General features: G+C 41.6%; 1 protein-coding gene across 1 annotated transcript in view; it reads left to right on the forward strand.

Annotated features, from left to right (window-relative positions):
* The window catches only part of CHGB (chromogranin B), an 82,712-nt gene that overhangs the window by 16,843 nt on the left and 50,132 nt on the right, over window positions 1-15,737 (forward strand). The window contains exon 2 of the mRNA XM_068232499.1: window positions 14,013-14,056. Coding sequence (XP_068088600.1) covers window positions 14,013-14,056 — 44 coding nt within the window. The remainder of the gene's footprint in view (window positions 1-14,012; window positions 14,057-15,737) is intronic.

Genomic DNA, 15,737 nt, shown 5'->3' on the forward strand with positions numbered 1-15,737 from the left:
GCCACACTCTGGACCGCACATTAATTGTACACGATGGGAACAGACTTTATTATTATCAGAGTGTTCTCTGCCAGAAGGGTGCTCTCATTTATTTTTAATCCAGATAAAATAACCACATCTGAAACACTAAAGGGATATATACTGTAATGAGAATTCTATCCATGTAAAGGGTCAGCTAATCCAAGACTACAGCTGGAGGAGGGGTAGGCAGATGTAATGCTCTCAGCGGTATTCACTGGAATACATTAGTGTCAGTTATATGAAGGGAGGTGATCTCTGTTTCTAATATTTAAAATCACATGTCACTCTTGCTAGAATGTGCTATATACTTGATTGTAAACATGTATCAACAGTGTTTAGTTATTTTTGCTATTTAATGTGATTAAAAATTACCTTTTTTCAGTTTGCTGTTGGCTACCATTTTACAAAACGAACATTAAGCCCGGGTTGTATTAATTTTCTAGACTGGAAAGTGCACTTTGTATTGGACTAGCTTTCAGTACAGACAGCCTAGTTACGTTGTACTTCCAACATAGCTGCACAGATTGGGAAAGCTTGTTGCTTGTTTTCCTTGCCTGAACAAACTGAGTGACTAGCAGGAAGTTTTGGTAAACCCAGTCTCGACAGATTATTTCATTCAGTGTGGAGTTGCACAGGTGTATGCAATATTGGATATGGCTGTGTCCAAATATGCATCCAGTCAGTGGATTAGTTCTGGTTGCCAATGCCAAGTACCTCCAGTATAAATAAGATTATTATTATTATCTTAGATTTATATAGCACCATCATCCTCTGTGGCACTTTCTAATAGTTAATGCCTTAAGCATCCCTTTTTTTTTTACACACGCATTTGTTAGTAGTGCACTCCGAGGCTTTCCTAGAAATCCATTAGAACTTTTACACTTATGAGTTCAAGTTTCCACGCGCTTCACAGTGCTTCTAAAGGCCTGTACGCAAGCTAGATTAAAGCTGGCTGATGGTTGGTAGGAGATGCCGGGCACTAGGCTGAGCCATGAGAGGAAGCACAGCACTGGACTCTGGCAGAGAGGTGAGAGCACAGCTTCTGTTGTGCTATACTTTGCATTTGCACACTGGGCAGGGGGAGTACAGGACGGGTCTGTGTAACAAAATGCAAAAGGATTGTCCGGCTGTTTGTATCTAGGTGACTCCCTGTATTATGCATCCACTTTAAACGGCACATGGTCTATATTCTCTAGTGTGTGTGTGAGATTTGTTTTTTTTTTTTTGGGGGGGGGGGAGGGGTGGGAGGGGGGATGATACAGGACTTCTTGTCTAGGGTGACAAAAAGGCTAGAAACAGCCCTGTCTACGGCACACACTCTCTGCATGGGCAAAATATACAATCTGTAGCAATCTTTCATGGCAAATTAAAAGCAGTAAAAAAGGTTATTGAACAATCAATTGCAATAACTGGTGTAGCTTGGCAGATACTTTTACATAATGCACTATAGAATTATTTTACAACTGAAAGGAGGGAGGGGTAAATAAAGACAGCCATACATTTTCTCACAAAGCTTAACTGATAAATTACCTCTCATCCGTCCTTCCCTTTACATAAAACCATTTAAAGGGAACCCGAGGTGTGTGGGATATGGAGGCTGACATGTTTGTTTCCTTTTAAATAATTCACATTGCCTGGCTGTCCTGCTTATCTTCTGTCTCTAACACTTTAAGCCATAGAACCTGACCAAGCATGTATGCAACATCATGGCTATCGGTTACCATTTGCCTCTGATGAAGTTAGAGTCACTTGCTAAACAGCTGTCAGGCCTCATCACCCCCAATTGATCTCTACTGTATATACCCAAGCCAAATGAAAGGGTTTTTAACAGTGGCGTAACTAGAACTCATTGGGCCCCCTGCGAAACTTTGGATGGGGGACCCCCTTGACCCTACTGAACACTGAATAGGGACTGTCTGCAAATCTGTGTCTGCAAAACCTTGTACGATTCCTTATCAGTGGCTGAGCAGATGCAGTCATTAGAAAAAATGTGTAGAGAGCAGAATTTTTTTTTCTCCATACCCTTAGTTGTCAGTCTCCAAGGACAGGGAAAAGAAACTCCTCCCCCCACGGGGGCCCCCTGCAGCTGCATCCCTTGCAGGGTCTATTGTTACGCCCCTGGTTTTCAAGGATGCAATGCTTCTCTTTTCTCTTGATGACCACAGCAGGGCTTTAGTACCGTATATTACGCCTTCATTTTATATCACATTTACATTTCTGCTGTCCTCTTTTATCCCTTACTTTCATGGCCCATTCTCTAGCCATTGGGCTACATTCTATTTTTATGTTAAACCGTGGTAGAGGCGCCTTGAGTTGCATATAACTGGTAATGTAAATGAGACGTGTAACGCTTTACCTTCTCAGAAGAACAAACCATAAGTAATGGAAAAAGAAATGTTTATACATGCACGTTAGACAACGCGTTTCACGGGTATTAACCAGCTTCCTCAGGTCATTAACATGTACCTGCAGAGATTTTGGTCATATGCTAGGGTGCCTCATTTTTAAAAATTAGGCACCCTTACAGATGACCGAATTGCTGCAGGCACTTGTTCTCTAGGCCCACCAACAGTGCATGTTTTGTGGAAATCCACAGAGGTGGTTAATGAGCTCACTGAGACACTAATTACCTCACCTGTGAATGTTAGTGGTTTTCTGCAAAACATGCACTGTTGGGGGGCCTTTAGGACAGGGTTGGGGAACTGTGCCCTAAAGGGTCCATGTGACGAGAACCTTGGAGTCCTCAGAACTTATCCAGCAGAGCGACCGACCAGAATCTGAACCAACAGACCAGGGACACCGAGCAAGGAAGGTTATTTTCCTGCAGGCTCTGGCGGTGGTTGCAAGTTATTGCAACCCATCTTTGTAAGTATATTACTTACAATCTTATTCACGTCGCTTATCCAACGATACTGCACTATTGGGCTCCTGGTCTCTCTCATCTCATATATTTGGAAGTTATGGGTAACCATCAAGGATCAAATTTCTATTTTTGTATGGAAATCAATGCCCTTATTGAACAATTAGCTACAATAGGCCATTGTTTAAGAAACTCATAGATCATATAAGTCAATATCAATGGGCTATTCTAATTATGCTTTAATTTAGCACTGGCATGCTGGCAAATAGTGCACAATGAATAATCTGAGCAATTTTGTGTTTAACAGACCCAACTAATATCCGCCAGTGACTCTACACTCATAACATCACCCTAGCTACTTGTCAGGCAATGGGAAAACAGATAGAGAAGGTTCATATATCATCTTCTGTCATTCTCACATCCACTCACAGATGTTCCTACAAAATAACCCAGCCCTGCCAATAGATTTTGTGCCAAACATATTTTATGTTTATATTTGCCAGAATCTATAGAAATATTTTACGTTGAGGAAAATGCCCCCAGGGATAGAATGTATATATGTCAAAGTTTTATGTTGTCATTGTTATTCAAACCTTGAAAGCATAAACCTGAGCACTTTGCAAGGCTCAATTGAGTATCCCCAGCCCCCATCCTCTAAGTTATAGGACAACTGAAGTGAGAAGACTATGGAGGCTACCATATTTATTTCCTTCGAAACAATACCAGTTGCCTGGCTGCTGATGATCTATTTGGCCCCAGTAGTGTCTCTGAATCACACCAGTAACAAGCATGCAGCTATTCTTGTCAGATCTGACAATGTCAGAAACACCTGATCTGCTGCATGCTTGGTCAGGGTCTATGGATAAAAGTATTAGAGGCAGAGGATCAGCAGGACAGCCAGGCAACTGGTATTGCTTAAAAAAGGAATACATATGGCAGCCTCCATATAACTCTCACTTCAGTTGTCCTTTTTTTAAATTCATTTTTTCCCCATGTTTTATGTAATTTGTTGTTGCTATATCTTACCGCTATATCTGACCTTGTTAACCAGCCTGCAAAAGAGAGTGTTTCCATATTACTCCACTTCAGTTGTCCTTTAAAGTGAAACTGGAAGGCTGGTGCTGGAAGTGAATGCAGGGGCCGACTCTCAAGCCTCAAATAATGGTTTGCAGAGAAAATCCATATTAAGAAAATAGGGGAACTCACACACTTTGCATGGAAAGGTGATACAAAAATATAGAAAAAGCATTGGCGTTTTAGAATAGATAGAAAGATATGAAATATATGCAAGTAAATTAATGAAAGGGATGGAGGTCTCCCTTACGAAGAAAGGGCATATTTAGCTTGGAAAAGAGACAACTTAGAGGTGACCTAATCAACATGTATAAATACATCCAAAGGCAATATAAAAGCTTGGCCGATGAGCTTTTTATCCTAGGTCTTTACAAAGGACTAGAGGCCATGATCTATGTATGGAGGAAAGGAGATTGTCCCACCTGTGCAGAAAGGGACTCTTTACATTAAAGGGAATCTGAAGTGAAAATAAACGTATGATATAATGATTTGTATGTGCAATACAGCTACGAAATCAAACATTATTAGCACAGATATGAGTCTCTTTTTGTTTCTAGTACAGGAAGAGTTAAAGAGAACCCGAGGTGGGATTTACTTATGCTAGTGGGGCACAGAGGCTGGTTCTGCACACTAACACCAGCCTCTGTTGCCCCATGGTGTGCCTCCAAGACCCCCTGCGCGCCACTATACCGCCCCCAGGGCTGGCGCGACACACAGCGTGTCGCCAGCACAATGTTTACCTCACGCCTGTCTGTTAGCGAAGCTCCCCCGCCTTCGCCGTATCGGCGCTACCCGCCGGCGTCACTTCCCTCCAATCAGCCCTGCGACTTTATGAAGTTGTGGACAGCACTGTCTTTTGAAGTGCTTATCTCAATTGTTGCTCATTGTTTCTTCTTTGTTTATGTTTTTTTCTGCAGAGAAAAGTTCTTTAGAGTCATTAGCCTGCTCTGAAAAATCATTTAAAATGCTGAGTATATTGTGGAAACTGCAATTATTAGAGAATGATGCAAACAAAAAAGCTATATATCTAAAAATGAAAATATGACACTATTTTATTTTCTACTATTGTTCTATTATTATCCGTATTACACAACCAATTATTTATATCATGAGGGTTTTTTTCGCTACAGTATCACTTTAAAGGGAACCAGAGATGTTGGGGGGAAGCTTTTATACATACCTGGGGCTTCCTCCAGCCCCATACGCATGGATTGCTCCCACGCCGCCGTCCTCTCCTGCCTGGATCCGCCTGTACCGGGTCCCGTCATTGCCGCGAGTCAGCCAGTCGGCCGGCAGACGCGGCCAAATGTCCGCATCACACGGGGCTCCCTCCATATACATACGCATGAGGCTGCCTACTGCGCATACGGGTATGGAGGGAGCCCCTGTGATGCGGACAATTGGCCGTGTCTGCCGGAAGTGACGGGGCCCGGTACCGCCGATACAGGAAGCGGAGGATGGCGGCGTGGGAGCGATCCAGGCTTATGGGGCTGGAAGAAGCCCCAGGTATGTATAAAAGCTTGTTCTATTTTTTCTTAACGTTCCTCTCTGGTTCCCTTTAAGGCTTGTTTACCTTTGTACGCCCTTTACTGCGTTTTGTAAATCATTTGCGATTCCACATTTCCATTAGTGTAATCAATTATTAGGCCAAAGCCTAAACGTCTAGTCTGCTGTATTGTTTGACCATGTACAGGTGTGTTCAGGATAAGAACATAAGAAAATAACGTACCCTAATGCAGAAATAAGCATCTTTCTTGCAATTTCCCTGTTTCATTTTTTTTTCTTAGCTACAATTACTAGGTAATGGCTAATAATGTTGATCCAGGGATTTTATCTGATTGCCATCTGGAGTCGGGAAGGAATTTTTCCCTTTTGGGGCTAATTGGACCATGCCTTGTAAGGGTTTTTCGCCTTCCTCTGGATCAACAGGGATATGTGAGGGAGCAGGCTGGTGAAGAAAACAAAATGCTGTCACATGACTGCCAGCATCACATTCTCGCCCATACATTTAAGGGGCTGGGTGAGAGCATTGCATTTAATGAAGACTATATTGATGAGCTCCATAGAGCCTTATGGAACATGCTACCCGGGCGTAACTACAAATCATGCCCCCCCAAGCAAAACTTTTGACTGGGCTCCTGAATGTTCACACCTTTTCCTTAGAGATGTTGTGAACATCAAATTTGGGTTCGCAAATGGTGAATGTGAACTTCTGCAAATGTTTGCGAACAGGTGTATCTGGCGAACCGCCATAGACTTCGATGGGCAGGCAAATTTTAAAAAGACTGTTTCTGGCCACAAAAGTGATGGAAAAGTTGTTTCAAGGGGTCCAACAGTCACCTGGACAGGGGCATGGCAGACGGGGATCCATGCCAAAAAGTCTCACCAAAGATTATGGAGTTGACGCAAAGTTGAGTTTTAATCCCTAAAGGGCAGGAATCACATTATGCACAGCTCTTGGTGTCAGTGGGCTGTGGAGTGTCATACACAGAGAGATACAATAGTACTATCAGAATACAGTGAAATAAAAATGCACTGAAGTGGTTCTGTGCGTGCAACTTAATGAGGCAACAGCAGTAGTGCACACAGCTCTGGGTGTCAGTGGGCTGTGGAATGTCACACAAAAAACACAGGAGACCGATGTGCTGGCCCTCAAAAGGGCTGTTTGGGATGCTTTCACAGCAAGTGAGGAACAAGAACACAGGCCTAGCTAATACTTTCCCTACCTAACTGCAGCAAGTCTGACCCTGTTCTCACTAACAGCAGTCAGCAGCCAGCAGAGAATTAATCCAATATGGCCACCGCAACTGCGGTGGAGGGCAGGAAGGTGTGCTAGCTGATTGGCTGACCACTGCAAGTCAGTGTGGAAGGCCTGACAGCCGTTTCGCGGGTCTCACCTGCTTTGTCAAAGGCAGGCCACAAATGAAGACTTTATATGTGGCCTCAGATGAAGTGGAAGAGACCTGCAAAACGGCTGTCAGGCCGTCCACACCGTTTTGCAAGTCTGTCATACTGAGGATAAAATTGGTCTGGTGCCCAGGTCTCTCAACTCTGAATCTTTTTTTTTTTTTTTTTAGCATACTCTGTGATTGCAGAGACAAAGAGAAGAAATATGGAAATATTGACTTTTTTTGTCTGTAAAAAGTCAAATGTTTTTGCCACCCTTATGCCTAATTGGTCCACTGGTATGACAGGGCTTTACTGGATAAAATGGAAACTAGCTCAACTGCTTTTTCTTTCACTTTTGCTTTGTATTTAGCATGAAGCTGCACTATTTCATTAAATGTAAACTGACTGTTTATTCGTCATCGTGGTCTCAGGTTGCGCTGTCCGGGCATGTGACGCATTTGTTTTTGAAATGCAGTAGATTTCCTTTGAAGTGAAAGGGCAGTAAAATTTGCCTTGTGGAAAGGCACCGCTGTTCTGATCGTCTGGGTTATGTAGCATCGTGTCAGCCAGATTGAGGAGTGCTATTGACACAGCCATTGTAAAGGCTAGAATTACATGACTGGTCTCTGAGCAGCCCACAGATGTTGTTTGATGTGCAGTGAAAAATTATTGGCTGGCCAGGTGCTGTGTATACACATGAGCAGATTAGGTAAACCGCAGGGATAGTCTGAAATCCTGAGACTGCGTCATCTACACTGCTTGACATTTACATTTCGGAGACATCAAAGCATGTGTGCAACAAGTGCTTGTTCTGAGTCCTCAAAGAGGAGCTGTGGTGAAAATAACATAATGAATATACTGGTATACTGGCTATACTGAGCACTATACTGGCTATACTGAGCACTATACTGGCTATATTGAGCACTATACTGGCTATACTGGGGCACTATGCTAGCTATACTGAGCACTATACTAGCTATACTGAGCACTATACTAGCTATACTGAGCACTATACTAGCTATACTGAGCACTATGCTAGCTATACTGGGCACTATACTACCTATACTGAGCACTATGCTAACTATACTGGGGCACTATGCTAACTATACTGGGGCACTATGCTAACTATACTGAGCACTATACTGGCTATACTGAGCACTATACTGGCTATACTGAGCACTATACTGGCTATACTGAGCACTATACTGGCTATACTGAGCACTATACTGGCTATATTGAGCACTATACTGGCTATACTGGGGTACTATGCTAGCTATACTGAGCACTATACTAGCTATACTGAGCACTATACTAGCTATACTGGGCACTATACTAGCTATACTGAGCACTATACTAGCTATACTGAGCACTATACTAGCTATACTGAGCACTATACTAGCTATACTGAGCACTATACTAGCTGTACTGGGCACTATACTAGCTATACTGGGGCACTACCTACCCATACTGGGCACTATACTAGCTATACTGGGACACACTGGAGGGATCACGCGGCCAGCATTTCCTACCCCCGGCTTATATGAGGGTCAATAATTTTTTCCTGTTTTTTGGGGTAAAAGTGGGGGGGTCGGCTTACATGCGGGTCGGCTTGCTTGCGAGTATATACGGTACTTGCTTGCTTGGCAGTTGGAAACAGCTGTTATTTCCCACAATGCAACAGGGTTCACAGACAAGAAACTGTCATGACCATGGCTATAACATTACACTGTGGGAGGGGTTTCACAATATCAGCCATATAGACCCCCTTGATGCTCTATTTCAGAAAGGGTTAATATTTGAAGTGGGAAATGGGGTATTGGCTACTGATTAGGATGAAGGTCAATCCTGGGTAAAGTTCTTCTTTAAATTAAAGTCAGCCGGGTTGGTTAGAATAGCCGGTAGAGATTGAGTTTGCAAGCGTGAAAACATTTGCAAATTATTTTCAAAAAGTTTGCACTGTAAGAGGTTCACCTGATGGTCAGCGATTAACTTTTGACCCATAATGCTCAGCATGACCTTTAAACAAAGGTTAGCTGGGTTGGGATAACCAATAGTGATGGCACAGTCAAGTGGGAACACACCCACAAACACTTTTTAAAGGTTTACCTAATATACCACACAGTGAGAAGTTTGCCAATCACCGTTCCTCCTATTCCCTTAGACAAAACTAGCATATTAATGGTCGATTCCATAAAGGGAACATGTGTGAACATTGTGATTGGGTGCTGCATTAGCTTATTCTAATATACATGTTCTTACTTATTGAATATCTGTGGAATTGGAATTGGCCATCTGAGAGATTGATACTTTGGCTTGTTCCAGGTCATTTGTTTTTTAGTCACCTGATGAAGTGAACATTTTGATTTAAAGCGGATCCGAGATGAAAAACTAACTATAACAAGTAAATTGTCTATACATTTTATCTAAAGTTTAGATAGTTTACACAGCAAATCTAGCTGGAAACAGCTTTAAAAGAATATGATTATTTCTTCCTGTGATACAATGACAGCAGCCATGTTGTTTGTAAATATTACACAGAGGCAGGCTTATCTGCATCTTGAGCAAAAAAAAACCTAATCCTCCCTCCTCCCCTGTGCACCTGAAATCTCTGGCTAGTAATACCTCCCTCTCCTCCTGCCCAGACTGAGCTCCCATGAGCCCTTGCTACTGTCTGAAAATGCCAAGGCTCTCTGAAAACCTGTGGGTGAGGCTTGTTTAGTTTATAGGGAATTAGAGTATTAAAACAAAAACAAAAAAGTATTTGGCTTGAGGAATGCCCTATAAATTATAGGAAAGGAACACAATTATGCAATCAGTAAAAGTTAATCTCGGATCCACTTTAAGGAATGTGTTGAGACTATGTTATGTGATTTAGGATTGCAGTCTTAATTCCGACTGACTATTTTGCTTATCAATTATGTGAAGTCCTGCCTACTGTTTGTGACAAGAGACCTGAAATTGTATTAAAGTGGACCTGAACTCTTGTACAGGACTGAAGAGATACACTGAGAAATGCACTCTGTATGTATTTAGAGAGTTTAGACTGTTTAATTCCCCCTCATTTGTGTCTAATCACAAGTTGTAATCTGATCTTTCCCGTGTCACAAGTCACATTTGAAAGCACAGGAGGTTAACAATATGTCTGCTTCCATGAATCAGGAAGTAGACACCCTGCAGATTTATTTTAGGATTTGTATCAGGTGTAGAAAAGAAATGTAATTTGTTTAAAGGTTATTATGCTGTTGCGAATCTTTTAGAGCAGAGAGGACATTCTGAGTTCAGGTCCGCTTTAATTACATTCCTGATGCTTGGGATATTGTAACTCATATGTCAATGTGGATATACTCAACTCATGTGAAAACTCGAATTGTTTTTTGAGGCTTGGCTGTGGCTACTGTCTTGTAGTTTTGTAATGAAAGTTGTTAAAGAGACACTGAAGCGAAAAAAAAATAATGATATTATGATTTGTATGTGTAGCACAGCTAAGAAATAAAACATTAAGATCAGATACATCAGTGTAATTGTTTCCAGTACGGGAAGAGTTGAGAAACTCCAGTTGTTATCTCTTTGCAAACAAGCCATTAAGCTCTCCGACTAAGTTAGTCATGGAGAGGGCTGTTATCTGACTTTTATTATCTCAACTGTTCCTGGACTATTTACTTTTCCTCTGCTAGAGGAGAGGTCATTACTTCACAGACTGCTCTGAAAGACTCATTTTGAATGCTGAGTGTTGTGTAATCTGCACATATTATAGAATGATGCAATGTTAGAAAAAACACTATATACCTGAAAATAAAAGTATGAGAATATTTTCTTTGCTGCTAATCTTCTAGTAATTATTCATAGTACACAACCAATTCACTATATCATATTTTTTTTTCCGCTTCAGTGTCTCTTTAATGTATATATTTTTTAATGGAATGGCCTGTTTCATTGATCGTTAATCCACTACTTTATATAGAATACTACTTTTTTATGTTAGCCCCTTAAAGGGAACCATAGCTGAAAACAATAAAGAAGTTATACATACCTGGGGCTTCCTCCAGCCCCATACGCACTGATCGATCCCACACTGCCGTCCTCCTCTGCCCGCAGCTACGAGAACCAGCTCCGCGCTGATCCGTCAGTCGGAGCAAGTCTAAGCGTAGCAGAGGTGCGCTCTTTGCGTATCTCTGCAGGAGTGTATGGAGAAATACGTAGAGGGCGCACTTCTCCTGCGTAGCCGGCTCCGATGACGTCAGCGACGAGAGCCCGTTCTTCTAGATGCGGGCAGCGGTGGACGGCGGGGTGGGATCGATCCGTGCATATGGGGCTGGAGGAAGCCCCAGGTATGTATAACTTCTTTTTCATTTTTTCATATATAGTTCATCTCTGATTCCCTTTAAAGGTTTCACACAGACCCTTTTGCTTGAAAACATTATTATGGGATGTCAGATGTGATAATTGTTCTACTCTTAATTTAATATGGATGGTGCCTGATTGGTTATATGAAATAGACCATACTAAAGGTGGCCACACACAATACAATACAATAATCCAATTTTAAAGGACCGCTATCAATTTAAAATACATGTAAATACATATAAATAAGAAGTATGTTTCTTCCAGAGTAAAATGAGCCATAAATTACTTTTCTCCTATGTTGCTGTCACTTACAGTAATTATTAGACATCTGACAGAACCAACAGGTTTTGGACTAATCTACAGTGGGTTGCAAAAGTATTCGGCCCCCTTGAAGTTTTCCACATTTTGTCACATTACTGCCACAAACATGAATCAATTTTATTGGAATTCCACGTGAAAGACCAATACAAAGTGGTGTACACGTGAGACGTGGAACGGAAATCATACATCATTCCAAACATTTTTTACACATAAATAACTGCAAAGTGGGGTGTGCGTAATTATTCAGCCCCCTGAGACAATACTTTGTAGAACCACCTTTTGCTGCAATTACAGCTGCCAGTCTTTTAGGGTATGTCTCTACCAGCTTTGCACATCTAGAGACTGAAATCCATGCCCATTCTTCTTTGCAAAACAGCTCCAGCTCAGTCAGATTAGATGGACGGCGTTTGTTAACAGCAGTTTTCAGATCTTGCCACAGATTCTCGATTGGATTAAGATCTGGACCTTGACTGGGCCATTCTAACACATAGATATGTTTTGTTTTAAACCATTCCATTGTTGCCCTGGCTTTATCTTTAGGGTCATTTTCTGCTGGAAGGTGAACCTCCGCCCCAGTCTCAAGTCTTTTGCAGTCTCCAACAGGTTTTCTTCCAAGTTTGCCCTGTATTTGGCTCCATCCATCTTCCCATCAACTCTGACCAGCTTCCCTGTCCCTGCTGAAGAGATGCACCCCCCGAGCATGATTCTGCCACCACCATATTTGACAGTGGGGATGGTGTGTTCAGAGTGATGTGCAGTGTTAGTTTTCTGCCACACATAGCGTTTTGCATTTTGGCCAAAAAGTTCCATTTTGGTCTCATCTGACCAGAGCACCTTCTTCCACATGGTTGCTGTGTCCCCCACATGGCTTGTGGCAAACTGCAAACGGGACTTCTTATGCTTTCTGTTAACAATGCCTTTCTTCTTACCACTCTTCCATAAAGGCCAACTTTGTACAGTACATGACTAATAGTTGTCCTATGGACAGAGTCTCCCACCTGAGCTGTAGATCTCTGCAGCTCGTCCAGAGTCACCATGGTCCTCTTGACTGTAGTTCTGATTAGCGCTCTCCTTGTTCGGCCTGTGAGTTTAGGTGGATGGCCTTGTCTTGGTAGGTTTACAGTTGTGCCATACTCCTTCCATTTTGGAATGATCGCTTGAACAGTGCTCCTTGGGATGTTCAAGGCTTTGGAAATCTTTTTGTAGCCTAAGCCTGCTTTAAATTTCTCAATAACTTGATCCCTGACCTGTCTTGGACCTGTCTTGTGTGTTCTTTGGACTTCAGGTTGTTGTTGCTCCCAATATTCTCTTAGACAACCTCTGAGGCCCTCACAGAGCAGCTGTATTTGTACTGACATTAGATTACACACAGGTGCACTCTATTTAGTCATTAGCACTCATCAGGCAATGTCTATAGGCAACTGACTGCACTCAGATCAAAGGGGGCCGAATAATTATGCACACACCACTTTGCAGTTATTTATTTGTAAAAAAATGTTTAGAATCATGTATGATTTTCGTTCCACTTCTCACGTGTACACCACTTTGTGTTGGTCTTTCACAAGGAATTCCAATAAAATTGATTCATGTTTGTGGCAGTAATATGACAAAATGTGGAAAACTTCAATGGGGCCGAATACTTTTGCAACCCACTGTATCTCTTCATGGGGGATTCTCATCATGGCCTTTATTATTTTTAAAGACACTTCCAGATAAGAATTTATACAAAGATGCTGGCCAGCCTACCTGTTCATTGCACACTTCTTCTGGCAGTTGGACGGTGCAACTGACATTCACTAAGTGCTTTTGAAAATAAAGAAAACCCTGAGAATCCCCATGAGGCGATGGGTTATTCTAAAATCTGTTGGTTCTGTTAGAGTTCTGCTATCCACTGTAAGTTGCAGTAACATAGAAAAAAAAGTAATTCATGGCTCATTTTACTCTGAAAGAAACATACTTCTTACTTGTATGTGTTACTGTTTACATGTGTTTTAAAATTTACAATATTCGCGACAGTGGTGCTTTATGGCAATTCAATAAAAATGATCTGTTATATAGAAAAAATCTTAAAAAATGTTTTATTTGTTCGAAAAACCTGGTAGGGAGTGGTTGACTTTTCTGATCAATTTTTATGAAAATGTAATGGTGTATGGTTTTGATTTATAGATCCAAGCTGTTTTTTTCAGAGTTTTCAATAATCTTCTTCCTAATTGGGAAAAAAACTGAACACTTTTGCGATTCATTGGTCAGATTTTTTTTTAATGTTACAATCAATCTCGTTATACTGTACGGTACAAAGACTCTCCTAAGCTTTACACATTACCTAGAAGGCAGCTAATGTTTTTCTATCTACTTAACACATCCCTTGCAGAATCCAGCCTGTGAAATACTCAACTTGACTCTGACCAATGTGTTAGCGCAATTTGTAAATTATAAAATAAAATAATATTTCTGTATAATATAATGCACTATTCTAAAAGATTCTCTTTCTCTCCCCATATAGTGAATGCTGTTCCATTTGACAAAGGAGGCCGACAAGAAGAATTGGTATGTCTTCCTCACCTTTTATGTACTGTATTACTATTGATGTTGTGATATGAATCCCACTGGGAACTACACAAAGATGCAGAGGGGGGAACTTCCCAGAAGGTTAAGCCTGGTACACACTTTCAATTATGATTGGCCAATCCCTGACCAATTTTCCACCTCAATGTAGTATGAGGGTCAGCGGATATTGAATACTATGAGCAGATTGTGTAGGTAAACTCTCATACTACATGAAAATTGGTCAGTGATTGCTCAATCAAAATGGAAGTAATGTACCGGGCTTTAGTGGGGTACACATATACAATCTTGATTGGCCAATTTGACAATTTTCATGTAGTATGAAGGCCAACAGATTTTGAATCGTATTAACTGTTTGTGTAGGTAATCCTCATACTACATGGAAATGGTAAAACTGGCCAGTCATTGGCCAATCAAAATTGTATATATGTAAGCACTCCTGGGTGACGGCGTTTGTAGATTGTGGATTTGTTAAGCCTGGTACACACCTTCAATTGTCCTAGGCCAATCACTGACCAATGTTACCCCCTCCATGTAGTATGAGAGCTTACCGATACCTCCACAATCTGCTCATTGTATTCAATATCTGTTGACCCTTTTACTGCATTGAGGTGGTAAAATTGGTAAGTGATTGGCCAACCATGATTGAAAGTGTGTACCAGGCTTTATTTGCATGGCTTGTATATAATGTAGTATCTCATCTGTTGTGATGGATGTGGCAACTTATGTTATCTACTGTTTGCAACAGATCCTATTTTCTATATACAGTAATACGCATTGAGAGTGTGATGATAGAATACCTGGTTAGGGATTATGGTCCAGAAAAACTGCCTGTCAAAACTATTTTTCATTTGAGAGATACCTGGAAAATGGTACAAATTACCATTTTTTAACCACTTCCAGACCATGGTAATATAAATCTATGTCCTGTTTTATGGCTACTTATTCCTGCCAGGGCATAGATTTCAATCATCCCCACTGTGTGGTACGCTTGGTCTTTCCATCCCGCGTGTCCTGTTGTTACACTGACAGCAGAGCTTCCGTATCTCAATCAGGAGCCTGTTTCATTGGCTCCTAAGTCTGATCCTGTGATTGCTGTGAGCCAATCATAGCAATCACATGACTTAAAAGGGAAAGGATGGCTCTAGTGTTAAAGGGCCAGGAGAGGGTAAAGTAAATCAGAACTGAAAATAAACCAAATTGATGAGGTAAACAATTGTATCTACTGTATAGTTCTGATGCAAATGTCTGATTGAATGTTTGAACTTTTTTCTTGCTCCCTGCACTCACGTTTTTTAGCCATGCAGGCAGGAGTCTTATGATCTCTAATTAGTTATCAGTGAGAATTACGATACACTCTGCTTGCTGTACGACTGAAGAGAAACTATCATGTATTTTAAAGAGAATCTGAAGCCAGATTAAAAATGGCTTTTTACCTTATATACATGTGAGGCATGGTTGCCCCTGCTAAGACGCCGCTATCCCGCGGCATAACGAGGGGTCTTTACCCCCCAAATCCCCTCCGGGGAGTGCTTCCGTGTGAGGCAGGGCTATGAGCTGCAGCCCTGCCTCACACACATCTATCAGTGTGTATCTCCGCCTCTCCCCGCCCCTCTCAGTCTGCCTTTGCTGAGAGGAGCGGGGGAGAGGCGGAGATCTGCCG

Source organism: Hyperolius riggenbachi, chromosome 4 (genome assembly GCF_040937935.1).
Source record: "Hyperolius riggenbachi isolate aHypRig1 chromosome 4, aHypRig1.pri, whole genome shotgun sequence".
Classification (NCBI taxonomy): Eukaryota; Metazoa; Chordata; class Amphibia; order Anura; family Hyperoliidae; genus Hyperolius; species Hyperolius riggenbachi.